Source organism: Trifolium pratense, linkage group LG2 (genome assembly GCF_020283565.1).
Source record: "Trifolium pratense cultivar HEN17-A07 linkage group LG2, ARS_RC_1.1, whole genome shotgun sequence".
Classification (NCBI taxonomy): Eukaryota; Viridiplantae; Streptophyta; class Magnoliopsida; order Fabales; family Fabaceae; genus Trifolium; species Trifolium pratense.
Genome location: NC_060060.1, coordinates 37539522 through 37566731, shown reverse-complemented (window position 1 = coordinate 37566731; position 27210 = coordinate 37539522). Strand labels below are relative to the sequence as shown.

The 27210-nt window shown below is 32.8% G+C and overlaps 4 protein-coding genes and 1 non-coding gene across 7 annotated transcripts; 4 read left to right on the top strand and 1 right to left on the bottom strand.

Moving 5' to 3' along the window:
- Positions 1-7938: 7938 nt before the first annotated feature.
- LOC123906079 (putative GATA transcription factor 22) lies at positions 7939-10272 on the top strand. The gene is made up of 3 exons (XM_045955928.1): positions 7939-8245; positions 8426-8827; positions 9401-10272. The coding sequence occupies exons 1-3, from the start codon at positions 8030-8032 to the stop codon at positions 9758-9760; spliced, it is 978 nt and encodes a 325-aa protein (XP_045811884.1). The 5' UTR covers positions 7939-8029; the 3' UTR covers positions 9761-10272.
- A 1440-nt stretch (positions 10273-11712) lies between these two features.
- TRNAA-UGC lies at positions 11713-11785 on the top strand. The gene has a single exon. It is a non-coding gene; the product is annotated as a tRNA-Ala (tRNA).
- Positions 11786-12331: 546 nt separating this feature from the next.
- On the top strand, positions 12332-15230 carry LOC123906078. Of its 2 annotated transcripts, none has more exons than XR_006808696.1 (2): positions 12332-12567; positions 14438-15230. XR_006808696.1 is itself a non-coding variant. In XM_045955927.1 (2 exons), exons 1-2 carry the CDS (start codon positions 12462-12464, stop codon positions 14757-14759), a joined length of 444 nt encoding a protein of 147 aa, XP_045811883.1. In that variant the 5' UTR covers positions 12332-12461; the 3' UTR covers positions 14760-15230. The 2 variants fall into 2 exon arrangements, 1 of the variants encoding a protein (XP_045811883.1); XM_045955927.1 differs by having other exon boundaries at positions 14422-15230.
- Positions 15231-18649: 3419 nt separating this feature from the next.
- LOC123906077 lies at positions 18650-19657 on the bottom strand. Its single transcript, XM_045955926.1, has 2 exons — positions 19386-19657; positions 18650-19071 (listed from the first exon to the last, which is right to left on the bottom strand). The coding sequence occupies exons 1-2, from the start codon at positions 19453-19455 to the stop codon at positions 18806-18808; spliced, it is 336 nt and encodes a 111-aa protein (XP_045811882.1). The 5' UTR covers positions 19456-19657; the 3' UTR covers positions 18650-18805.
- Positions 19658-22497: 2840 nt separating this feature from the next.
- Positions 22498-26759, top strand: LOC123906076 (extracellular ribonuclease-like). Of its 2 annotated transcripts, none has more exons than XM_045955924.1 (8): positions 22498-22894; positions 23119-23374; positions 23720-23784; positions 23917-23981; positions 25228-25314; positions 25384-25514; positions 25909-26014; positions 26266-26451. In XM_045955924.1, the coding sequence occupies exons 1-8, from the start codon at positions 22689-22691 to the stop codon at positions 26304-26306; spliced, it is 957 nt and encodes a 318-aa protein (XP_045811880.1). In that variant the 5' UTR covers positions 22498-22688; the 3' UTR covers positions 26307-26451. The 2 variants fall into 2 exon arrangements, with proteins under 2 accessions (XP_045811880.1, XP_045811879.1); XM_045955923.1 differs by having other exon boundaries at positions 22500-22894; positions 26261-26759.
- Positions 26760-27210: the final 451 nt, after the last annotated feature.

The window sequence follows — 27210 nt, the reverse complement described above, 5'->3', positions numbered from 1 at the left end:
GGTTGTGATGACGAATCGTCACACTCTCTAATCCATGCCTATTTTAGCAACATTAGATGCATTTTAGTAGGTTTTTAGCAATAAATATAAGAGAAATCTAACCATAAGCTTGATTACTTGATTTGCAAGAAAACAGGAAAAATTGCAGGAAATGGAGGATTTTCACTACGCTGGGGGCGTAGCCCACCACGCGCCGCGTGATGGAGCTCACAGGGAGCCAAGATTTTTACTCTGATCACACGCGGCGTGATGCCTTACCACGCGCGGCGTGAAGCTTTGTTGAAGATGAAGATTGCTCTCTGACTTGATCACGCGCCGCGTGATTCTGTTACCACGCGCGGCGTAGTTGATGGATTTGCAACCACGCGCGGCGTGATAGATCTGGCGCGCGGCGTGGTTGCCTTCTGTATATATAGTTTCTGCATAATTCTGTTTTGGGGTTGGAAAATTCTGCAAATTTGATCTACATTCTGGGTTTTGAACTTCAAGATTGGGATTCAAGACTCCGAAGGAAGCTCCAAGCACATCGATAGCATGGATTCACAAGCCATGACATTGAAGCTCGGACGCGGACAAAGGGAGATGAGGAGCTAAGTTCTTCGGAGGTAGGATCTAGGATAGCCTAGGATGTAGATAGACTTCATGTAATCTGCTATATGTGTAAGAAACTACTCGGTTATAGTGTTGATTTAATGCAATTCGATGTTTAATGCTTTATAATCCTTCATTAGTGTTGTAATGATTTCGAGTTAAGTCACGTGCGAGAGTATTGATTTAATTTCTGAACTGAATTGCATTAAGCGCTCGAGTGTCTCCGGTCGAGAGATTGAGGCATAGAGTGTAGCGAACGATTGACGCGCGTTAATATCATTCGTTGTAGGTAGCTTCCGCCCGAGAGATCGGGGGAGTATCGACAACGAATAGAGTGGATTTTGACAAGAGATTGCGATTCACTAATTTGTCGATCTAGTTGTTAACACTTGAGTAGATTCCTATGATATAGTAGATTGCATGTTGTTTAGCTATAGACTAGGCGATTCCGATGATTCTACCTCGCTTTTCCATTATATCAAAGCACGTTTTCTAGCAATTCATAACTCAACATACCCCCAATTTATGTGTATTTCTTGCATAATGTCTATGAGCACTATTCGACTAGTTTAATCACACAATCCCTGTGGATCGATATTTTTATTACTACGTGGTAATTCGTTCACTTGCGAAATAATCCATCAATAAGCTATAACAAACGGCCTCTAAAACGGAGTCAAAATTCTTACAAGATCAACTTAGACAAGACAACACGGAGTCGAAATTCAGTTAATTGAATTGGTTGTAGAAATTAAATCATCGATCGTCTTTATAATGATTGCAATCCTGATAGGTTCCCATAAAACAATAGCCAATCAATCGTATGTTGTGTCCATATATTTGATCTTATTACTGTTCTTTATTTGTAGTGTAACTTGCATTCCGTGATAGATTGATACTAGTAGTATAGTATAGTACGTATGTTTTTTTGGATACAAGTATATTAATTATGTTATAAATCCACAATATTTAATTAACATGCTTTCTTTTAAATGTATATTTTTTAATTAATTGAAATTTAAATTGATCACATTAAATTTATGTGAGACCTGTATAATAATTATTTTTTTAATACAAGTATAGTACTTATATTAAAAACACAATATTTAAAATGCTTTCTTTTTTGTCTACCAAAAAAAAATACTTTCATTTTAATGTATATTTTTTAATCAATTAAAATTTAAATTAATTACATTATGTGAGACTTATATACTTTAGTAGTTCCACTTATATTTAATCAATTATTAATGTACAGAGTTCAAATTTTGGCATGAACAATTTTTATTCAGATTTTATTTATCTTACTGCCGAACTTTAAATTATCGAAGCCTCATTTTTCTAAAAACCAAAAGGTTAATATCAACAATTTTTTTTATAGAGTACTTTGAAAAAAGCGTGTTAGAGAATGTCTGAGATCAATCAAGAAATCTTGAACTTAAATTTTACCTATAGCCTTTCCCTTCCCTTGCCCATGAAAATTCTGTACCCACCATAACACATTGAGATCTATATAGGGATATAGAGGGGCCATGGGCATTCTGTAATTGAAAGAAAATAAAATGTCATGTAGCAACTGAAAAGCAATGGCCCCATTGCCCCAATTTTGAAAAGTAGTATAATTTTGGACTCTACTATATTAAAGACAGAAATTACATTATAATTTCTCACCAAGTCACAATCAGAGACAGCATTGCCACTAGCATCAAACGTTTACAAGAGTGATTTACAAACAGCATACGTAGCCTACTTCATGATCGTAAAAATTACAATAATTATTTATTATCTTTTCATTTCATAGTCATAAATAGGTAGGAAAATAGTTGTTTTAATTAATTTCCAATGAAAAAATAAGAAGCATATGTTCCATATTAATTGTTTATGGATTTGTGATCATGCTTTGGATAAATGTGTGGTAAAGAAGGTCTAGTAGTACATGACTGAATTTTGATGTTTGGTCTCATGGATATGATGATATGATATTTTGATGGGTTATAATTAATTAATACTCTTACAAGGAATCAAAGATTGCTATCCATCATTCAGTTATAATAAATTTTCTATGGTATTGGTACTTGACTCCCCATGAAACTGTCATTGTTAGCATTTTAATTTGGAAATTTATGTGGGTACACCCATTTAACATCATGAGAATTAATTTTGAAATTTATGTGGTACATGCATTTAATATTACAAGAGAGATAAAAATGTGAGAGTTAAGAAATTACAAGGTTTTGGGTTCCAAAGTGTTGTCCCTTGATCACTTGGGTGAAAAGGTTAAGATTTTAACCAAGACATATATTGAGTTTAAGTGGTTAATGAGCTCCTTTAGGATGAATAGTTCAGGAGAATCCGGATTCAATTCTTGGTGAATACAATTCTTGATCAGATTTAACTTATTTTGCAGATAAACTATAGATTACTGTAGCCTTATTCTCGTGAGAACCACATGGATATTATGTTTGAGGGTGGCTTAAGACTAGAGAAAAGAATTTTTGCTTTAATTATCACTCTCGGTGATCTGGTCTGTCTGCTTGTTTAGACTATGTTTCAGATTTATGTATTTGTATTTTTCTAGGGCTTGCATGATTCTTTATCATGTTTCTTTGTTGTACTTTTTACTTTTAGTCACATTCTGTGTTTAATTGACTTTTAAATATAGTATTTTTATTTTTTTGCTTCTTAAAAAAAAGTGAGAATCAATATAGATATGAAAAAGAGTGTAATTAGAAATAAATCAAGATTTAAAAAAAAAGAAAGAAATAAGAATTAAAATAGAAATTCACAAAACAGAGAAATGTTAATTGTTCAAAAATGAACGCTGCTATTTTTTTAAAAAAATAATCAAGATTAATTTTAATTTCAATGATGAATATATTTCATTACTTAAATTAAGTACATACGTGAAGAATAGTAAATGAAATGTGTACTATTTTTTTCCTGCAAAAGAAATATAAAATGTTAAAAAAAATGAAAAAAGTGAAGAGTGGGAAGAAGGTCAATGAAAAGGAAAAAGGTAAAAGATTCAGACATTCTCTCATCTTTCTTCGCAGTGCTAAAGAGGGGGCAAAAAAAAAAGTGGATCGTGTGGATGGCACGCTTATCTAGCACTTTTCTCTTATGTACTAGTACCACCACCAATACTACTAATTAGGAAATAAAAAAGACTTACAGTAAGTTGGTCTAATGATAAAAATTTGGATATTTAAGGACTCACTCAAGTCCTTAATATAGGAAGAAGTTAAATTTTTAGATACATTGATATATTATATATTCTAGATACATTAATATTTTAATGCATCTAAAAAATAAACTTTTTTTATATTAAGGATCGGAGGGAGTATATAATTAGAAGTTCGATTTTTAATTTTTGTAAAAAAGAAAGGAAAAAATTGTTTCGCGCACATATATTTTAATTTACTATGTGCAAATATGTGATTAATTCAATTGAAATTTATGGTTAATTAATTTATATAACTGAAGTAACTACAATTTTGTCTACTAATTAAATTAACCCTATATTTAATTGAATTAACTACATTTTTAATGTGATTAACTAGATCTCCTTTGTATAACTGAAGTAACTACATTTTTAATGTGCGTCTCCGTATCATTATTGTTAGAAAATGTGGTATTTCTTTCTCTCTCACATGATATATATAGTGGCTAAAGGTAACTAGTAGAAACTTTGTATTATATACTGATCTAACCTGATGATCAGAAGAGGTTGATGGCCGGTCCGTTGAGCAATTCGTCCACACCGAAGGGGGGTTTGTACCTGCAGGTGCTCCGATGCCTAAGTCAACAAGAGAACAAGAGATACAAAAGAAGAGAGAGAAAGTAGAATGCAGAATCATTCAGAATACCTGGCTCTCCTGTCTAGGAGAGCTTATATAATTGCCCCCGGCGCTGGGCCAAAGGTTGGTCTATTGGGCCGGGATAACCGGCCCAATAAACTCAACTGCCAAGATAGCCACTGTATCGTAGGGGAGACCGTTATTTGCCTCTATCTTGGTTGGAGCCGTCCCGCTATTCGCGGGTAAGGGATAAACTCTGTGACAAGTGTGGCTGAATGGATGAGCACGTGTCAAACGTGCTGCTTAGCTGTTAAGCTACGGTGGAATGGATCAACATGCGTGGATAGATGAGCACGTGTTTAACGTGCTGCTTATCCGTTATGTCGAGCAGGACACGTCATTGGCTGACGTGTCGGGGAAGTCTCCCCTTATTGGGCCGTGCCCCCAAATGTCGGGCAGAAGCGATTGGGCCAGCTCTTAGCCCAGTCCAGAACATATACGTAAGTGTCGAAGTTTGAATTCCGAGCACTAAATTGATTCACCTCAAGATAGAATTTTTAGCAACTTAACTACATGACAAAAAAAATATAGATGCTAAATATGATTTTATTCCTATATATTAAACCAATCATATCAAATATTGAGCTAAAGGATCGTAGTAGATTTTTATTTCTATAATTTCTTTTAATATTATATATATATATATATATATATATATATATATATATATAATAATTATATATGAACAAAAAGTAGACGGACAACGTTGATTCTCTACCTTCATGTTCATGCTTCATGATGTATCTTTGATCTCTACCTTCAGGTTGTTGTAAAAGATATTTTCTGCATCCGATAGGCTCTTAAAATGAAGACTATATTGGTGGCATATTGATTCTCTTATCATTGGCGGTGGTAATATTGATCCATTGTTTCTGCTTTGAAAGCTTCAAGGAAGGAATTGTCTTCTTTATATGAGAGGCAGAGTGCATGTTACCATGATGCTAGCAGCTAGAGCTTGGACCATATGCACCTGATGATTAGTATTATTTTATTTTATTTTTGTTATTTAGTCCTCAAATAAAATCAAACAGTTGAATATCTTATATTTAAATAAAATTGGAAACAAAGAAATCCTTTTAATTAAGGAAAATGCTATATACATGTTAAAGAAGTGACTCTTTAGGAAAAAACACACATTTAATTTTTCTTATGAGTTGATTTTATAAATATGAGTTAAACACAATATAAAAATATAATAATCATGCTCAAATTTATTGTTGAAACATAATTTTTTTCTCAATGGCACAAAAGTGCAACCCAAGAACTTCCAGAAGCTTTCATTTAAGTACGTTTAACTGCGGAGTTCTGATGAAATATGATTTATTAGTACAAGTATGATCGCACCTATTGTTGAAACGTAATTGAGTAAAAGAAATACTCAAGACTAGATCATTCATTGACATATGCCAATATTATTATATATAATGTTGTCTGGTTTGTTATTACAGTACACACTTGTGAAGATGGAGACGGCGCGGTCATATGGGGACCAAAGTGGTTAAGTTAAAACTTGTAAATTAATTAATTAATTCCGTCGGGATGTGTCCATTTGCCTGCTGCACAATCATTCAATTTTTATTTTTATATTTTTGCATGTCATGCAATGCAAGCTAATACCTCATGCACCTATATCTCTTTCTTTTTCTTGCTCTGATTTCACCTTGTAATTCCAAAATCAAAAGTTGATAATTTTCCAAACTTTACAGTAGGAATGCTGTGAAAAGTTGAATGTTTTTTTTTTCTTCTGTGGATAAGGTTTTGTCATACGTATGGGGTCAGCGTAGTAGCATTCCACACACTCCATATATTTTGTCCTATTTCTTTGTCTTCTTTGCTCTCATCAAGTCACGTGAATTTCCAATATACTCACTCCATAATTACTGTTTTTTTCTCTTCCAAATTTAACTTCATATGCTTACCGCTCTTGTTGGAAAATTAGGTAATTACTGCTTGGACAAATGTTTCAGTGAAGAGTATTCACATGGTGCTAGAGATGGATTCAGAGGTGCATATTCTTCATGCTAATAGGGAAGCTAACTAGTGTGCGGATGTTTTTTCAAATACATAGGATGCGAATTGGAATTAGACATAATTTATTTTGATGTTTGTCCGAGTAGAGCGCAACATTTATTTGATTTTAATGGATATTGGAAATTGGTACCCCTCGTTTGATCGCCTTTGTACATTAAGCCCTAATTTATATGAAAATAAAAATAATTTATTTAAACGACTTATAATTTATAACATAAAGTATATTTGTGGAGACTGGAGAGTAATAATAATTGAATTTCGTTCGTTAATTCATTTTTTTTCTTTGCATGGTAGATTTATAAAAGATATTTACGAAAGCTATTTTAAAGATAAATGCTATCATGTGCCCGATTTAAACAAAAAATAAAAACGTTATATTTAATATAATTTTTAGACATTTCATATATTTAATACACAAACTTGGAGGAAAACTACTAACTAGAACAAACCAACAAGGATCTTAGGAATCCAGGTAGAACACACCTACACGTTTATATCGAGCCCGACACAAGACAAGTCACATCTCATTCATACCTAAAAATCATATCTAGGACAAGAGTATCACCCTATTCACTAGATTCTCAGTCGTCGAAGACCCTCCAACAAAGATCACATCATTCTGGGAGGTACAGATCGACCACACAACAACATGCGAAACTAGAGTCACTCTTAGCCTAACCTGCCTCCCAATCCCTATCCTATAAAACTCAAATAAATCAACCATACCCTGAGGGAACACAAACTCTCTCCCTAACCATCTAGAGACAACATACCACGCCGACGATGTTAGATCACAAGTCACAAGAAGATGATCGACCAACTCCATCGACCCCAGGAAAAGTATTCATTTAATACATCAAATTAAATTTTTGGTGGAACTATAAATATGCACTCATCTTAAAAAATATAACAAACGATATTTTTTAAAGAAAAATGATATTGCTAACGAGTATTTTGGGAACACTGTTTCAGATCTTAAATGGCAAATTTTTGTATAAATCTATGGAATTTTTAAAAAGCGCTCCGAAACCCTTGTTAGCAGCATCATCCTTTTTAAAATACGAGGAAAATTAAATAGGTCATGTTATATTTTTTAATTTTTTGAAAGGAGGTCAAGTTATATTTGATGCCATCAAATCATAGCTATTTTTTGCTTATAAATGAGGCTATTTTTTATGTTTATAAGTAAGGTGGAAGAGAGCAGTAATTTAGAATAAAAAATATAGTCTACTAGCATAAATTTTAATATCTATATAACGGTTTTTTTTGTTACAATCTATATAACGGTTTTAATGGAGCAGAGATGAAAGAACATTTTGACAGTTGAATACATTTTACTGTATACTAATTTAAGGAATGGGGTGTAAAAACTAATAATGAGAAGACATATTTTTAAGGAATATTTTTACTATGAATTAGGAGTAGACATGTTGCCACATATATATCTTCTTCTCTCCTTTATATATTAGTGGACAAAAGGATCAAAGAATACCGTTTCAGTTGCAATTATACTTTTGCAGCTTCCACTTATTCATTATTCTATCATACAAAATATGATGAATAATATGTTACCACCACCTTATCATTCTTCTCTTATGTCTTTGGATCTTAATATTCAAGATCAAAACCATGAGGACCAACTTTCTAGTCCAAATTCTTCTAATTCATCATTTTCTTCTCTATCATCTTCATCATCATATCCTATTCTCTTAAACCACCCAGATCAAGTTCAACAACCATCTTATTACTTACCAAATGATCATCAAGAGGTGAATATATATATATATTTTTTAAACGTCAAATATATTATTAATCAGGTCTCTGCAGTAATATGTTTATACTACTGAATTGAGATGCATGTATATATTTTAATATCTTATTGTATTTTATTATTATTATTGTTATACTTTGTCTTTGTTTTAATTGACCCCCTTTAATTTGATCTTTAGGTTGAGAAGATTAATAGTATGGTCTCAAGTGGATCATGGGATAATAATTCAACTGGTGAAAACCATGAGATCATCAAAAGTAAACACAAGCTGACAATTAGATGGAAGAAAGAAGGAATTAATAATAATATTGAAGAAGTTAATCATCATCATGATGATGGTACTTCAGTGAAGTGGATGTCTTCAAAGATGAGAATGATGAGGAAGATGATAGACTCTGATCAAACTAGTGGCGGTTCTTCTAACATAGCAAGCAATTCAAAGCAAAAGTTTGAAGATCAAAAGCAACCACTTTCACCACTAGGAAGCAGCACCAATAATTATTCAAATCAAATTAGGGTTTGTTCTGATTGCAACACCACTAAGACCCCTCTTTGGAGGAGTGGACCAAGAGGCCCCAAGGTAACATATAATCCATGATCCACACCTTTTCAAAATAAAATCAATTTAAATTAAGCCTATTTTGGATATGTGAAACGTACTAATTTAATCGTGATTTTCTCGAACCTCCAAATTGAAGATTCAATTCAACCCATAGGACTTGGTGTATCTTTTGTATCATCGTGAGTATGCATGGAATCACGGCGATCCCTCGTATTTTGCAGAAGCTCCACCAAAGTATAGCTTATGAAAATCACGATTGGTCACCGTAATTCTAACATATCCACTATAATACTAAACATAGGCTCAAGCTATGTTTGAAACTACAGTGTCTTGATGAAGTCATAGTGGTGACACACAGTCCTTTTGTTGATCTTTTGTAAAATCATGATGATACACTGTTATTTCAAATTCTAACAAACTCACCGTGGATCTAAACATACATTTTATCCGGTTATATAACACAAAAACATACACTTTGCTGTTTATTTAGTTAGGCTCAAACTTTTGATTATAAGAAGAATTAATATATAACATTATTATATAGTATTATTTAGCTAATTAATTAACTATGATATGTTGAAAATTGAACAGTCACTATGCAACGCATGTGGGATTAGACAAAGGAAGGCAAGACGTGCCATGGCATTGGCTGCAGCATCGGCAAATGGTACAACAGTAACTGCTGATCAGACATGTTCTGTGAAGAGAAAAAAGTTGCAGAAGAAAAAAGAGAATAAGTCCAAAATTGATTATTGTTCTACACATTTGAAAAAGAAGACCAAGTTTGAATCAGAACCATCTCATCAAACTAAAAAGGAGTTCATAACTTTTGAAGATTTGAGATTAAGTTTGAGTAAAAATTTGTCTGTTCAACAAGTTTTCCCTCAAGATGAAAAGGAAGAAGCTGCTATCCTTCTCATGGCTTTATCTTATGGACTAGTCCATGGTTGAGAGAGCTTGATGCAGTTCTTCATGATTAATTAAGATTATTGTTGACTAGGTTTTTGATACTATTATTATATCTATCTTTTTTTTTTGTCAGGTAGCCTGATGGCTAGAAAATTCACCCTTAAGGTGGATAAATGGAGTGTCCGATGTTCAACCCCGATGCAATGTCCCTTCTAACTGAGCTAAGCTCACAGGGCATTATTATATCTATCTTATTTAGGTGTTATTAGGACTAGTTTGAATTTGATTAAGGGTACGTTTTGTAGTGTACTAGAAGAAGCTGGTGCAATAAAGTTGGTTAAGAAAATAGGGAGAAGGACGAAAAAGGACCACAAATAAGTTGCATTGTTGTAACTGATGGATGGTGGGAGAGATCAGCTAGGGTGATCTTGTGAGTTTTTTTTTGTTTTTTTTATATATTTAAGAAAGGGTGTGATATTTTGAGGTGTGAACTTATATATATGTGTGATTTCAACAAGTAGACAATAATAAAAAAGAAATGTTTATCTTGTTCATCGATTTCTTATTAACTAGTACAATAAAATCCAAAATAGTACTACAATTAACCGAGTAATTGTAATTGCAATTTTTTTTAATGACAAAAAAAAATATATATAATTAAATCACCAAAATTAATCACCACAAGAATTTCGAGAATTAGACTATATCTCCCTTCATGACTAGAGAAATAACAACTTGAAGTAGTCTCTACAAATGAGAAAGAAAGGGAAAAGTCAACCAAACCAACAATGTTCGAGACACACCGGCACAATCACTCCCACATACCTTAGAGTTGCTCTAGTTCTTTTCGTTAACTAACCTACCAAGTGCTTTCCGGTAACCAAATTATGTCCTCAATAAAGAACAAGTTTCATCTCCCACTTAAAAGAAGTATAATTAAGATTAATGAGTAGCTTTGTAGTTGAATTAGAATGTTTTGTATAACTAAGCTAGCTTGCACCCTATACAACGCTAGAGTAAAATTGTGCATGTGAGCGAATATATTGAGGATTTGAGATGAGAAAGCAACATGACTACTTTTATTTCTTCTTTTTTTTTTCCTCATGTTCTTTCCTGCCCCGGCCGTATCATTCTCAAAAATTTTAATATAAAAATATTTGACCCAATGAGGGAGGGAAGTTCTCTTTCTCTCCTCAATGATGACAGTGATGATTCGGGTTTGGGATGCAGCTTTTTGTGTTACCCATTTGTGGGATGCATAGTTGATTTTAGATTTTGTCTGCTTCACAGTAATAACGCAAGTAGCTAGCTACTATAGTTAGTTAGACTTAGACTTGACCCTTCATGGTACCCAAATACTACTGTACTACTAATAGTAGACATTACATTACATTTACACATACAAGATACAAGAGCTAGCGGCGCCACAAACATCAAACCTTATCATTATATTATAATATATATATGGTTCAGATTGCCCATTTTAGTTGGACACAACTTCCATATACTAGTAGTGCTATACTACTGCATGCTACTGCCTCTTTTCATATTTATTCATCTTAATCAATAGTAAATTCTTAATTAGTAGATTATTTGATTAAAAAAATGAGAAGAAAAAAACCTTAAATAAGAAGCTTTGTAAATACAAAATTACAACTAAAAAGCTCGGTTGATATTTGATGTACGTCATCAAGGGTGGTGGGTTTAAATTAACAACATACAATTTCTATACCCTTATTATTATGTTTGAATTTCACCACTTATCTTTTTGAAACAAATTAAAATAAACAAATATGAGTATAACTCATTGACAAAATATAGTTGGGAGAAGATACCTCCTTAAATAAATATTATCAATCAAGAGTGTGTTAGAGAGTTTGCACTTAGTATTTCTCTATCAATCAATACATTGAAATGAAAATTGATATATTTAGAAGGATTAAAAACCCATTTCATCTTAAATTATTAAATGCTTAGAAATATGTATTAAATATGGGGATGTAGCTCAAATGGTAGAGCGCTCGCTTTGCATGTGAGAGGCACGGGGTTCGATCCCCCGCATCTCCAATTTTCTTTGATTTTTTTAACAAAATCATTACAAATATTTACTTTTTTATATCATAATTACTTCTAAAATCAAACATATGGACTTCTTTTATTTAAAAGTTTTTTTTTTGTTTACAATTTTTTTTTTTGAAGAAGTTAAATAAGCTCACCCAAATTGGCACAAAGAGAATCAAACATGAGACCAAGCACACTCTCAGGTTTACAACTTATGACCTTATGCATACTACCAAGATCTATCACAACTAGACTAAGTCTAGTGGCTTAAAAAACCGTTCTCACATCATTTAAAGAATGTAACACGTCATATTACACCGATAGTGTATATAAATTAAATCCTACTTTTTAAGAATTTATTTCTTCTTCATAATTTAGTTTTTTTTTAAAACTAATTCTTCATAGTTTTTAGTTAAGAATTCAATTTTTTACTAATAGCATATAAAAAATACAGTCTCTAAATGCCTATTGGGCCATGATTGGGACATGCGGCCCATTAGTAGGGATCATATTAAGAGATTCTTACTTGTCCGTGAAGAAAATGAAAATACAAAGCAAACTCGAAAATACAAAAACTCAAAACTCATTTTGTGTCTCAAGAACTTCCACGATTATTTGGTAGCAAAATTAGCAGCGATCATCACCATCATAATCTTCGTTATCGTCATTTGGTTTTGATGAAATGTCAATGAATGAAGCTCCTCCACCTCCACCTCCAACTGGGTTACCCATGAAGCGCTTCAAGTTCGTTTGGCGCTTTCTTTTGCTCTCTAATCTTGCTCTTGGAGGTTAGTTACGATTTTTTCAATTTCAACCTTCACTGTTGTTGTAACGTGAATTTCTGATAATGGGTCATTGTTTATTACTGTAATCTTCAACCCGAATGTGTTTTTGTCTTGTTTCGTATTTGCATATTAGGTGTTTGATACATTGCCTAAGCCATCTTCAACCCCAATGTGTTTTTACCTTGTTTCGTATTTGCATATCACGTGTTTGATACATTGCCTAAACTATCTTTTTTGGCTTTTCCTTTCAAGAAGGTGCCCACTTGACCCGTGAACATGCTTCTTTAAATTCTGTGTCTGATTATGCTAGCTGGATTCTTTAGTCTTGCAAGAAACAATTCAAAAATTTGAACAATATTCGTTTCATTGATTAAGGTCTTTCTTTGAAAGGTTTACCATCGAGAGCAATTTGATTGCATTTTTTATATAGAGATGAAGGCATTCAAGATGAATTTTAATCACTGTGGTGAAATATTTCTTTGCTTTTTCATCATTTCATACTTATTTGTTATAATTCATGGTTGTGTTCCGATTGGCTTTAGTAATTATGACTGTGTTATGGTCGATTTGAATGTAATAGTGAGAGTACTTCTGTCTCATTCATTCGGAATTTAAGAACGGAGCTTTTTGAATCTAAATTTGACGGAGTCGAATATAGATCATTTGTCTTTGTTTGGGTATCTGGGGGCATGGGAGGGAGGATCTAAGGGAAATAGTTGGTGCATCTCAAGGGTTATTATCATCATTGCATGATGGGTATATTGTTTCCTATTCCCTTTTACTGGAATTAAATGCTTAATCTTTATGTAATTGCACGTTGTGATTGAAAAATGGTACTATTTAGGACCTGTCTAACATGATTTTTCTTCAACTCGTACAACTTTTATGTTTAAAAAGAACTTTAAGAGAAGAAAACCTCAGTGGTTCAACCAGTTGAAAGATGTGTTTGTACTTAAATCTAAGAGTCTGAAAATGCGTGGGTTGACCTTTTTTTCTTCAACTCGTACAACTTCCCTGCTTAAGAAGAACTTTAAGAGAAGAAAACCTCAGTGGTCCAACCAGTTGAAAGATGTGTTTGTATTTAAATCTAAGAGTTTGAAAATGAGTGGGCTGTCCTTTTTTTCTTGTTGGTTCTTGAGGACTGATGACAGTATGAGAAAATGGCCGTTTAGTGATTGGTGTCCTTTTACTATCAGTACCTTGTTACTCTGCAGTCTAGTGGGATATCTATCTTCAATAATAATTGCACCATGTGAAGTCACTGACCATCTGAATCATTTCCACTGCTATATGAAATCCTAATTTTCACTGCCAGTTACTGGTGATTTTGCCCCATAAAAAATATTACCTTTTGGATATTATTTTGTAAATTTGTGATCAGTTTAAAAGGGATGATATATTGATATGAAAATGATCAGTTTGACAGATAGTATTTATGGTTATATTTTGTATTTTTGCTGATATCATATGAATATGATGTTGCATCATACGTTAAAATATTTATGCATCATCGGCCTCAACTTCTCATCTATTCTAAGGCTTTTTGATGTCCCGATAAAAGTGGACATGGAAACTCTAGTGTATAATGTACATTTGGCTTTGGTTTAGAGGGGAACATCTTCAACATACTGGTTTGTGCCTTTGTGATATGGTTCTTCTCTTGGTAATATTCCATGACCTTGTTATGCGAGTTCGTGTGAAAACTTTACATCTATCTATCTCTTTTTAAACATTTAAAACTTTGATTGGACCAAACTTATTTAATATCTATAAAAAGTAGAATTAAACATAACATGAACTGATTTATTTCCCTAATTTGCTTTTGTTGCTCCATGATTCGTATTTGATAATTCACAGCTTTTCTGTTTGCAAGGGCAAAACGGAGAGATTCAATGGAGATTCATAGAAAAAGAACCGCACACAGATTGCACAAGAGCAAAGCTCCTGTTGAAGTTCCTCCAGAACCCATCACAAATTCATTGGACCTAAACTATGAAGATTTCTTGGTCCCGGTCACAGTGCCTGTGGAAGTGCGGGCTCCAATTGCTGAAGAACAACAGCGCGAAGTTTTCAAGTGGATGCTGGAAGAGAAAAGAAAAGTGAAACCAATGGATGCTATGGAGAAAAAACAAATTGACGAGGAAAAGTACATTCTTAAGCAGTTCTTGCGTGCAAAATCCATACCCAAGTTTTAACTTCCTCTTTGACTCTAGCGTTGTTAAATAACTGACAGATTAAAGTTTCAATCTGATTTGTCCCTGACTTTGACAAGCTCATCGCTTCCAAAGTTAATTTTTCCCTGAACATGACAGTAACAGGTTAATGGCATGCATTGCATTTCCAAGAGTTTTTAGGGAAGCAAGCAATCAACTTAACCTAGCTAAAAATTCTTGTAACCATACTAGTTGTGCATTGAGGGATAACTGTAACCGTCGTCTTATATAATGGAAACATAGATATTATGCAAGAATATTAGTGTTATATCAACGACTTCATTGAAAACGAGAACCATTATGCCCCCGCTACTGGTAGGTCTCTAATAGGCAGTTGTATACTTTAATTTTTGCTCCTAACTATGATATCTTTGATGGTTGTGTGCTTGGATGAATGATGTACTTGCCAATTATTATTTTAATGATTAAGCCGATCTTTGGATCCTTAGTGAAGTCATCACTCTTGCTTTTGTAATTTTTTCTAAATCCAAACACAATTTTATGGTGAAAACCATTGTGGGGGACGCTTATGTACTAGCAAAAAAGAAGACACCAGAAATGATAGCGACATGAACAGTAGAATAATTTAACTCAACATATGTATGGTTATGTTTGTTTGTGGCAAACTTGTCATGTGAAAGTGGTGAACGTTGATGTACTTCAAGTGGGTCAGGCTTAGCAACCAAAGTTTTGTTATATGACACAGTGTAAGAACTGGACTTGATGTGGAGCAGCCACCAACCTCAGCTGTTGATGAATCTCTATCCAACTGCTCGGATAGGCTGAATGTCAATGGCCGCCAATCTTCATGCACATCCTACAGATGTTATCCTACAGGTATGAAAGAGTGGTGCTCAATTTTCTTTCATTATTTATAAAATAAAACACATTTTGTCTAGGCCCCTACCTGAAAACAGTAGAGTACTGTACATATCCAAATTTATGTTTTCATTCCAAGCACGCCATAATTTGATTATCAAGAGCTGAAAATTGATCGTTGTTGTTGATGCAACAGTACAAGACTTGGTGTTTAAAAAAAAAACAAAAAAACAGTACAAGACTTAGCAATATGCTAGTTGTTTGAGAGTTCTTCGTAGATTGAAATCTAGATTCTTATTTGGTCACCTTAATTATTAATGCAGTACTTGTCTTATAGTATTGAAGTTCTTGTCTTTGCTACGTTAGGGACCATCCTGATCTCAGGTACTCACTCACTCCATGTAGAATGTTGATATCATGTTAAAGAAGCGAGTGAAAATAAAAAGATTCATTTTATTACTTTGAATGTAAAATTATAATTTCACATAGTCAGATAGTTTGTACCAGACTGGTTCAAAGGTATGATGATTGTTTTTTGTTCCCTCTTAAATTAATAAGAATTCTTCTGATATCTCTTCTACTAAAAGATATTTTTTTTATGGTGCAAATTTTATTGGAAAATATCTTTTGATAATGCAAAATTTATGTAGATAAAAAAAATCATCATGTAATATAAAAAATTCATAAAAACATCTTATTATGTCCAATATTGTCTAAAAATTTAAGAAAAGTAAAACAAAATAAATTGAAATTTTAATTAAAAACTACAATTATTAGAAAGGCGTGTAAATTCACAAGAAAATAGGAGTTTGAAGAAACATGGATAATATAGATAGGACTTGGAGTTATATTATTCATGCATAATATATATTGGACTTAGATTTATGAGGTTGGTAGCTTAATTGGTTAGAGTTAGGATTTAATGAGTAAAAATTCACTGTTCAACTCATGACAGAGGTAAAAATATTAATTACTAACATTAATAATTAATGACAAAGAGTAAATTGATTTCATAAACCGCAATTGGTTTATTTTCACATAAACAAATAAATAAAAATCGGATACATTCCGAAGACTAAATATATAATGCTTGATGCAAACACATGTTCATTTGTTGAATGCAAAAGAAAACACCTGAAAAAGTGTGATGAATAGTTCAACTGATTTGGATTAAGATTGAAAAAAGTTAAGGAGTAAAGGTTCAGAGTTCAATTCTGTGATGGTAGTTCAACTGATTTGAGCTAAAAATGAAAGCAGTTAAGAAATAAAAGTCCAGAGTTTAACTACTGGCGAGGATAAAAATTACTAACACTACAAATTAATTATTAACTTTCGCCGTAATACATCAACCCCATTGTAAACTAGTTTATAAACTGCAACTGATTCATTTTCGCATAAACAGATAAATAAAAATTTGATCAATATATATCATTATCATATTGTATCTCTAAAAAAAAAAATTGATCACATTACTTAAACATTGGAGCTATTGGCATGCGCTTTTTTGTTTCTCAGTTTGGACTATTTGGAAAGATCAAAATAACCTAATTTTTTTTAGAGAGGCTGAAATTTGGAATCACATTACTTTCAAGGTGGTTAATATGGCTTATCAGATTGAGAAAAAGATAAATTTTATCTTGCATCCTAGGATGAGAATATATCTAGACGTAATACTCAATGGATAAAACCTCCTAATGGTTTTGTTAAAATAAACATTGATGGCTTTTACATAAATGAAACTTTAGCTTGTGTAGGCCTCATTAGAGATCACCATGGTCACTTTGCGAAAGCTTTTTTTTACATAATATTCGAACAATAAATGTTTTGTTTGCCGAGTTATGCAGTATTTTATTTGGTTGTCAAATAACTAGAGAAATGCAATTGACTCACGTCATCCTAGAAACTGATTCAACTCATGTTGTCAATATGATCAACAATCAGTTTACTTCCATCATTCATCTTCAACCTCTCCTCCATGAGGTTATCTCTCTTATTCATCTCTTTGGTTGGACTATCCATGTCAATCATATACACCATGCATTTAGAGGCGCCATAATGTTGGTTTCACGCTTGTTATGCTAAATTCAATTCCTCTTTATATTAATATTCTTCTTGATAAGGACTTAAGGGGAATTTGTTCTCTATAGTCATGTCTTAATTCTTCTCTTATTTTCCTTTGTATATAGAAAAAAATAAAAATTGATCAATTTATTTCGTTATCATATCGGTTATCAATGTTAACCCGTGGGCCTTATCGCCTCTTTAGCGGTAGAACTTGACAAGAAACAAACGGTCTTAATTTTCTTGATGATAACTTAGGATTTCTTCAGTACAGAGGGACAAAATTAACCGATTACTTATTTATTGCATCCGCATTGCATGGAATTTTTAGTCCATAATTAAAAAGCCTCTAATTATTTATACTTGTGTACTCTATATAGGTGACAAGACAAAGACAACAAACTATATAAATTATTTATTTAGTATTTCTTTTGTTTACTATTTGATGATGGATACCGGTATCATGCATAAGTAAAATTTAATTAGTTAAGAAAATTGATGTATTTAGTTTAAAATATAGATAAAATACATTAAATTTATTAATAAACTTTTATTTATATTTGAGATTGGAGTAATTCACATACTAAAATGAGTAGCGACTTGAAAAGAATAAAGTTTCCGTACCTTTTACTTTTTATTATTGTGTTGTAAGTATAAATTTCTATTGTAGGTTAGTGTGAATGAGAATCTATATACACAAAAAAGAAAAAGATAAAAATTGAAATGTTGAAGAGAAGAGTGCGGAAAAAGAAAAGGACGGAGCTAGCTAGAGCCAAATAGTTAGTATATCGATTTTTATTTTGTTTTCACCACTGATATCCGACTTACTAGAATGGATCTTTGGTCGTAAAGAAAGTGTGAAAAACGAAAAAATGTTGACCCAAAACAGAGGATGAACAATCGTCACCTAATTGACATGAAACAATAAGACATTGTTTTCGATTATCTTTGTAATGTATAGAGAGACAAATTAACGGTTACTTGTATAAATATAAATAAATTGTATAATACTACCAAAAACTATACTCGGTGTGCAAAGGAACTAACTTCTTAATTACATAAGTTTATGAAATTAATTCATTGTCATATATGTACAAAACATTATGCCACTTCAAAACTTGTAACTTTAAATAATCTAGGCACAAAGTTTATGGGTTATGGTTAGTCCAAAAGAAAAGCCTAGAATTAAATCTTTGCTTGCAGCTACGCCTTGGAAGTTTTTGTTTAATATTGTTTCGTGGCGTTTCCATTCTCTCAGGTGTTATGCTTAAGCTTAACATGTTCCACATAATCTCAACATCTTTGTAACCACACATTTCAACATCATCTCGAAGATTTAATAACCCACCACTGGTTTTGCCGCATTCGCCGTCCGCACCGCCGCCGCGTCGACATCGGCCAACAACCCCTGCTCCTAGATAATAATTGAATGAATAAAATTAATATTTAAAAAATGAAAATGACTCAACAGAAATGAAATACTTTCTAAGATCGTTCTCGTAAGAAACATATGAATTTGATATATCTTTGATTCATTGTATTATGGATCAAATTAATGCATTTCTTATAAAAAGAACAAAAAATCAAACTCACAACTGCGATCAGAAAAGACTAAAACTCCTTTATATTTAGAACTGACCACGAATCATATTAGACAGCCCAACGACAATACAGTAATGAAAAAAAACGAAAAAATAGTAATATTTAGAAAATAGAGATAGGACCCACCAGATTTTCGAAGCTTGATTCGGGAGGAGAGTAGAGTGAAAGTTCTTCTGAGCTTATGCAACCAATCCATTTATGAAGTGAACTGGCGCAAACAGAGAAGAGGGACATAGGAATGTAGGATATGATTTATATAGCACTATTTCTATACTAGTATAATTGAATTTCATGTGTATGTATGTATATATGGGGTATAGTATATGAAGCATTAAATTAGAAAAAAGAAAGGCACCGAAACCTATAACACGTTGGTTGAATGAGGTGCCAAGCGTCTTGTGTTGGTACAATCCACAAGGCCCTCTTTGGTTTGCTGCCAATAATGCATATGCCAAGTAAGCATCAACATTTGACTACACTTCAACTTCTTCAATTTATTTATTTATAAATCCTATCCTAGTAAAACCATTAACTTAGAATATTATTGATTCGGCTTCGGCTGCTCTTGTCACATTCTAGGAATCTCTTAAATGGTCCACCTTTGATGACCACCCCCCTCTTACTTGTATTCATACACATCACCACCCTTGACTTGACCCTCCTCTTTTTCACTTCCTCCTTTATTATCATTTTTTTTACCTTATACAGTAAAAAAAAACTTTAATTTTACTATTTACAGAAAGAGAAAAAAGTACTTACACCTTGTAAATATAGAGATTAGTCATTAATCTATTCAAAAAATTATATACTCGTTGAGTAAAAAAATAAATAAAAATTGGGAAATTGTCAAAAGTTATCTATTTTAAAAGGAAATATTTTGAAAGTTGTATAATCATGTCATCAAAAATCTAAAAAATATGTTTTCAACACAATATTTCTTTAACATAAAAGCATACATTCACATGTCAAATATGTTAGATGATGAATAGAAAGAGGTAGACTAATATATATATATATACATAAACGTGTCAAATATGGTGTCTATATTTTTAGGTTCAAATAATTCTGAAAAAATAATACGGTGTGTTTATTTAACATAAGGAAAATACTAAACAGTGCTCTCGGGGCACTGTTTAAGGAACTAAATATAGTAATATCATATTGAAATTTGTGCAGTCAACGTCTCGAAAGTCTAAAAAGTGTAATTTTCAATTTGAAAATTTCCTTTTTTGGTTTCCTTAACCAGTGCCCTGGGGGCACCGGTTAGCATGACCCTTAACATAAAAATACTTTAGCTTTTTACGACACTACGTTTATCTTTATCTCTTATATAGAGTATATTTTTTCATACGTTAAACTTATTTAAGTCTTAAATAAAGTTGTAAAAAAAGTCCCAAATATCAAAACCTCGTATTTGACCTAGATTCAACTCAAAATTAATATAATTGATAAGCATCCGGTCGAATGTGACTCAGGTCTCGGGTTAATAATTTAGAAATATTGAACATAAACGGTTACATATGGACGGGTGCAGGTCTCTAAAATTGTATCTCATGGTAACCAAAATCGACCAAACAATAATTAAAATGCAAATTAATTTTGTTTCCTTCTTTTCCTTTCTCTAAATCTCGTATGCTATTCGCTTTGTTATTTTTATTCATTTTTGATATAATTTTATAAACTTGTAATATATATGCTGATGATAGAGGTGCGAAAGATATTCTAAATCTATTTTAATTTTTGCTTATCTTCTACTTAATTTATTATTGTCTTTCGATCAATAGATTCGAAACAAAGTAATTTCATGTCACCCTTTTATTTTTTTATTAAGTTCTATCTTTTGTTGCATTGTGTAAGATGTATTGAACTATTTAAAAATTTTGGATAATGAAGTTTTAGATGTAAACATATATAGTTCAAATTTTGGACAGCCGCCGTCCATTCCCCATCAACCCTAGTTTTTTCTTTTGTTCATCCACCAAGGAGGGGTGGTTTTAGAGTTAATTTTGACCCAAAATCACCCCTCTAAATTGTTTTTGCTTTTCTTTTCATTTAAATAAGTGATTATTCACATACATTTGCTTTTTCGTTTTTTGTTTTTTAAGTTTGTCGTTGTCTTGTGCGGTGTTGTGTTTATAGTCGTCTTGTGCGACGTTGTATTTGTGGTCGTCTTGTGTGGCGTTGGTTGGTTTTTCATTTTAGTACGGTGTTTCATTGATTCAAATTGACATATCCACCTCAACTCATTACAGATCTGATGAAGACTGCTTGGACATCAACGTTGCAAATCCGGGTGAATGAAAATTCCAGTTACTTTTATTTTGTCATATTTGTAGGCACATTTATAATGCCGTTGTATGTTATTAACCTAGGTGCTGCAAGATATTGTTTGTAGATTCACCATTTTTAGTTTTTAGCAATCTTGAATTTGTAATGATCGATGTATTTTCAATTTGAATGAACAAATACATATTTTTAGTCAAAAAAAGTTCAAACTTAACATTTAATAACCAATATGTTCTATCCGCACCCCGTACGGCCCAACACCCAAACAAAGCAAAAATGTAGGTGGTCCAAATTGAGTCTAAATTAAATTGTTGCGGTTTTTATCGGTTCAAAGATTTTCGTTCCAAATTGGACCGAAATTGACTGATGTTCATACCTACTTTATATAGAGTTGAGATCATTTTTAAAATAAATGGACATATGTGTTACTATAATTTTAGTGTATGATTATGTACTCTCTGTTACTACTTTTTAAGAATTGTTTTAGCATACAACTCTCAGATAGTGGATTGTTGGTGTTTTTACCCTATTTTATCCTCATTTTGAGAAATGAAATGTAGTTATTGAGAAAAAAGAAATTAATTTTATGAAAAATGTAAAGTAAGAGTTATTGAGAAAATAAGAGAATAACTAAAAAATTGTGACTTTAAACTATCAAAATAACATTTAAATAGGGATAAAAAAATATTCTCAAACAACATTTAAAAATGAACTGAGTTAGTAATTAAAATATCAAGTTTTTTTTGTTTTCACCACCAATTTAATCTGGTTCGGGGGTCAGTTCTGACATCAAGTGATTCAAGCTCCCTCCCAATTGCAGTTGCGAGAGATCGAATCACGGTCCTCTCTACCAAGCTCAGTGCCAATCACTATCGAACCAACTAACCATCATTAAAATATCAGATTTTAAAAATGTGAGTAAGTATACTTTCATGGATTGAGGCCCAAAATAGTAGGTGATACCAAATCTTAAAAAAACAAAACAGGATAAGATCCTCCCTCCCGTCCACATTCCACAGCCAGTTTCACTAATGCTGTAAACACTCTTAAAACTTGTAGAATTATCCGTGTTTATCACCAGAATAATTATTCCGAAGCCGATAATGTGGTCCCTTGCACAATTGTAACAATTTTTCTGAAACCATGAGGACCTCCACCAGTGAACCGATACTGCCCGCACTTTTTTCAAACCCACGTCATCACTTCCCGGCAAACGGAGCAATTAAACTTCCCAACCACAATCTCATACACACAACACCAACATTGCCACGCCGTCATTGGACCGCCTCTGCAAGCCGTCCAAAACCTCCGATTACAGTTTATAACAACATCGACGACCAGGATAACAGGTCAGTGCCTATTTCTATTTTTTTTTTTATTTCCTTTCATTTCTAATTTAATCAAATAACAATGTAACTAACTAACTAACTAACTAGTGTGACTAATTGTAACTAACTAACTAACTGACTAGTGTGACTAATTAGTATAACTAACTTTTATATCTAATGAGAATCAAAATGTGCGTTTTGATTGTAAAACTAATAACAGCTATTACCTTTCATTTTTCCTTTAGGGATTCGATGGGACAAATGTGGCTAATATGTTTTAATTTCTCATGGAGATGGTTTTCTAGACTTGTTTCCTTTTACTTGTTATTGTCTCTTAATCTGGTTGCTGTGGCCTCTGATTATCCAGCTCCTTCAACTTATGCCTGTGAGGACATTGCCAATTACTATTCCCCTTTGAAGCATTTGCGATTAAAAGGCGAAGCACTCAAGAGAAAATTGAATACTATCATTGCTCCGCATCATTCCTTGTCCTACCAAGAGGTTATTTATTCCTCGTTTCAAATATGTACTGTGTGTGTAGCCTCAGTTTTGGTTTAAACTATTGTACTGCCACTTGTTTGCTATGCTAAGGATTTATCTGGGATTTGGATTCCACGCAGCAAATGTGTGACACATTTATTGATCTTATCTGTCTGATCTCAAATTGACGGTTAAGAATTAAGATTATTTAAAGATAATTTAGTGAAGTTGTAATATGAACCGACCAATTTTAAATTGACGGCTGAGATCAATTAATGCATGTCAATGTCTGGTTTTAAAGATGTTGGGAATCCAGGTCCATATCTTTGTGGTATTTCAAATCTTTATATCAGTAATGTCACACAGGTGTGGGATGCTCTCAAGATTCTTGATGCTGCTGATATTGATAAACCAGGAGCTTCATCGGGAATGTATGTAATGCACTTATAACATGACTTTTTTTTCTTCTTTAATTTGCTTTACACTTTCCATTATGTGACGCCTTTTGTTTATTGCATTATGTTTAGCTGGTTTTTATATGCCTGGTGATTTTTGATACGCAGAGTTGAAATCTACTCTCTCAGAGTTGTTCCAAAATGGTTATCAGGAAAACCACAAGGATGGAATAGTAAGTCAACTGCTCAATTTGATGAATTTGTCATTATTTCGATATTGGTTTTTGACTACTGTTAATTAACTTATGGTATTTGTAAAAAAAAGGTAAAAATGCAAGTATGTCTGATAAGAAAATAAACATGTATTTGATAAAATACCAAAGTAGAAAGAATTTTATTGAACTAGTGTATATTGCACAGGGAGCTTGTTTTAAGCAGTTGATCTTTAACAGTCTCGAGCTTAAATAAATATACACGATAATAGCAAGAATTTAACCTTGTAACATTAAGAGACGGGGTTCAAATCTAGCACAGACAGACCTATTTCATTCTTTATGATGAGCTCCAATTCTACTTGTTCCATTTTGATGTGTAGATGGGGTTGTGGCCTAACATATGACTAGGAAGCCTGAAAATTAATGTTGATCATGTTATCCTTGGAAAGCCCTACTATCTTGATCAGTTCCTTCCACTACCTCTTATTCCTTCTCTTTTGTTGAGTTTTGGTCCTGAAGTTGTTGGATAGAAGAACCTCTCTCTTCTGTCATCTCAACCTCTAGAGTAGCTACAATCATTGCACTAGTAACTTGGTCAGACGGCTTCAGCTCAGAGGGCTTCAGCAGGGGAAATTTAGTTGCCATGCCTGGTGTTGGAACTTCACCGCCACTGATGACCAATCTTCTTATGTGGAAGAACTTGAGTTAGGTGATCTTGTTGGATTGAGTATTGAAACTCTTAACTATCACAGCTATCAACTGTTTTTCTTCCCAATATTCCAACTCCTCATCTTGAACCTAGACTAGAATACCTGAATCAAATTTTGACGGACACTTCCTTCCCAAAGGTCCACAATGTCTGGTTGCTCCCTTTATAGCAAGGCCCCCACCATTTGACCATCCCCTTGGAATTCCATCTCAGCCTTGATAGCTTTTCCTTCTCAGGTGCCCTGTGTGTTCAAGATACTGATTTAAATTAGTCAGCCACCAATAATTCTCCCTTCTATCAAATATTGGAATCGTTTTCAAGATGCAATACCTAACTCCAATATTAGACCTTTGATACCAATTGGTATGAATTGAATCAAATATAGAAGAAAGTAGTGTTTATTGATAGAAAATTCTATTACATCTTCGGTATTCAAGAAACTTGGTTCTCTGCCATCTAAACTCCTTTCCAAGCAATTTTCTTTTCCTCGTATTTATAGCCTATCATTTCACATTATCTAACTAAGTCACTTATTTATGTAATTGTATCTTATAGGGGAGCATCTTTGGCCTCGTTCTTATGGGCTGACTTCTGCTCCATCTTTGACTGATTTACACAACATTCGCCCTGCCGACGTTAATGGTAAGGGGAACCACAATTCAACATTTTACCAACATTACTATTTTGGTTGATATTGCAAGTTTCTCTCAGTAAATTCATCAAGGGGGAACAAGTACTATGGGGAATGCATAACTAGCTCGACCAAATGTTTGAGGCCAGCCAACAAAGAAGCTGCTCCTGACACGGAAGCAGACAAGAAGAGGTGGGCACCACCTAAGCAGGTCATATAATCGTTTTTATTTTTTATTGTCATTTTAATATCCTATTTAACTCACTGATCATGCTTAAAACTTGACGGGCATCTGGCCTGGTAGTTCCACCTTACATCATTTCGGACTAGGGTTGGAGCATTTTTACTCTAGATTAAACCCATGTGATTAGGATTAATTCAATCTCTATAACTGATATTCACAATAAATTTGTACCTTGCAAATCAATAATAGCTGTTAAAAGGAACCTGAAAGGAAGGTGAAAGCTCCACTACTATATTACTTCTATTTTCAAGTAGCTATGATGTCTCTTGACCTGAGCAATTAATATATTGATTTAAACTTCATATGGGATATACTCATATACCTCTTTGGTATTTATGTCTTAAAGTTAACCTGACCTCAGGTTAGAGGAGATATTGCAAGGGCATTAATGTACATGGCAGTCAGTTATGGGTTTCAACAACCAGGGGGAAGTCCAGGTCTTCGCCTTTCAGACACTCCAAATGCTGGTAGGTTCAACTATTGAATTTCTTGCCAAACAATGATATTTGGATCATGATCTAAAACCCCGAGGGGTAAAAATACATGTCTTGCCTGTGTTGGCTGAATTTTCAGTGTGTTTATCTTGCTTTTCATGTGGCTGTATAATATTAGATGATTGAAGCGGTCCAGAGCATTCATTACTGTTTTTAATAACTTGTAAGTTAAGATATTATGCCATAATCTCAAACTGAAAATTTATATCTTTACTGCAGAAAAGAGAGAGATGGGACTGCTTTCTACATTGTTAGAATGGAATGAAATGGATCCACCTTCAAGGGAAGAGAAACTGAGAAATGAAAGAATATGCAAATTTTATCAGCATAATCGTAATCCTTTTGTTGATCATCCGGAGTATGCAAATCTTATATGGAAGCAGGTTGTTTCAAGACATGGTCCTCACAACGATAAGACTGTTTCCAACAAAGGAAAAGAATTGGAACAGTTGTCTCAATTAATATTGTTTGCCGTAATCCTTTTTTTATTAGTACCCAAAATAACATGAATCTCATTTACACACTATTTAACAGCCAATAAAATGCATAGTAAAACGTCCCTTAAGCTTAGCTCGGTTGGCAAGACATTGCATTATATATGTAGGGAGTCGGAATTCAAACTCCGATCATCCCACTTATCTACCGGTATGATTTATGTAAAACATACTGTAAAATATAAACTGAGTATTTTTATTTTTTTAAACGCAATCAAACTCAATTCATTTCATTCGTAATAATACTTTCACTACATGGTGGACAATATATTACAATAATTATACACTTGGGGATTAATTATAATTACCTCCGTTGTTATGATCAATAATTATAACTTTTGATCCCTCAAATATTATCGACTTTTGATCTATACTTTTAATCAAATTCTTGTGTACTTTTTCATCTCCTTCCAATCGCAATTCATGTTTTCTACTACTAAATATATTAAAATTGATTACCACCAAAGTTACTAATTTATCCTTATTACTTTTAACCACGTTGCAAGATTTATATATTTCATTGTAATTTCAATAAAAAAATTTAAAAACTATATAGAAAGAATATACGATAAATACAAAAAAAATAAATATGCTAAAAAATAAAAATAAATCAGATTATAGATTGGAACAAAACAGAACAATTTATACTCATAAAAATAGCAACAAAACAGATTA

Coding starts and splice junctions, on each gene's coding strand:
- LOC123906079 (XM_045955928.1), top strand. CDS start 8,030: ATGATGAATAATATGTTACCACCACCTTATCATTCTTCTCTTATGTCT. Junction 8,246..8,425: donor TACCAAATGATCATCAAGAG/GTGAATATATAT, acceptor TTTGATCTTTAG/GTTGAGAAGATTAATAGTAT. Junction 8,828..9,400: donor GTGGACCAAGAGGCCCCAAG/GTAACATATAAT, acceptor AAAATTGAACAG/TCACTATGCAACGCATGTGG.
- LOC123906078 (XM_045955927.1), top strand. CDS start 12,462: ATGTCAATGAATGAAGCTCCTCCACCTCCACCTCCAACTGGGTTACCC. Junction 12,568..14,421: donor CTCTAATCTTGCTCTTGGAG/GTTAGTTACGAT, acceptor GATAATTCACAG/CTTTTCTGTTTGCAAGGGCA.
- LOC123906077 (XM_045955926.1), bottom strand. CDS start 19,455: ATGGATTGGTTGCATAAGCTCAGAAGAACTTTCACTCTACTCTCCTCC. Junction 19,072..19,385: donor AATCAAGCTTCGAAAATCTG/GTGGGTCCTATC, acceptor ATTATTATCTAG/GAGCAGGGGTTGTTGGCCGA.
- LOC123906076 (XM_045955923.1), top strand. CDS start 22,689: ATGAGGACCTCCACCAGTGAACCGATACTGCCCGCACTTTTTTCAAAC. Junction 23,982..25,227: donor AAAACCACAAGGATGGAATA/GTAAGTCAACTG, acceptor TGTATCTTATAG/GGGAGCATCTTTGGCCTCGT. Junction 25,315..25,383: donor TCGCCCTGCCGACGTTAATG/GTAAGGGGAACC, acceptor AGTTTCTCTCAG/TAAATTCATCAAGGGGGAAC.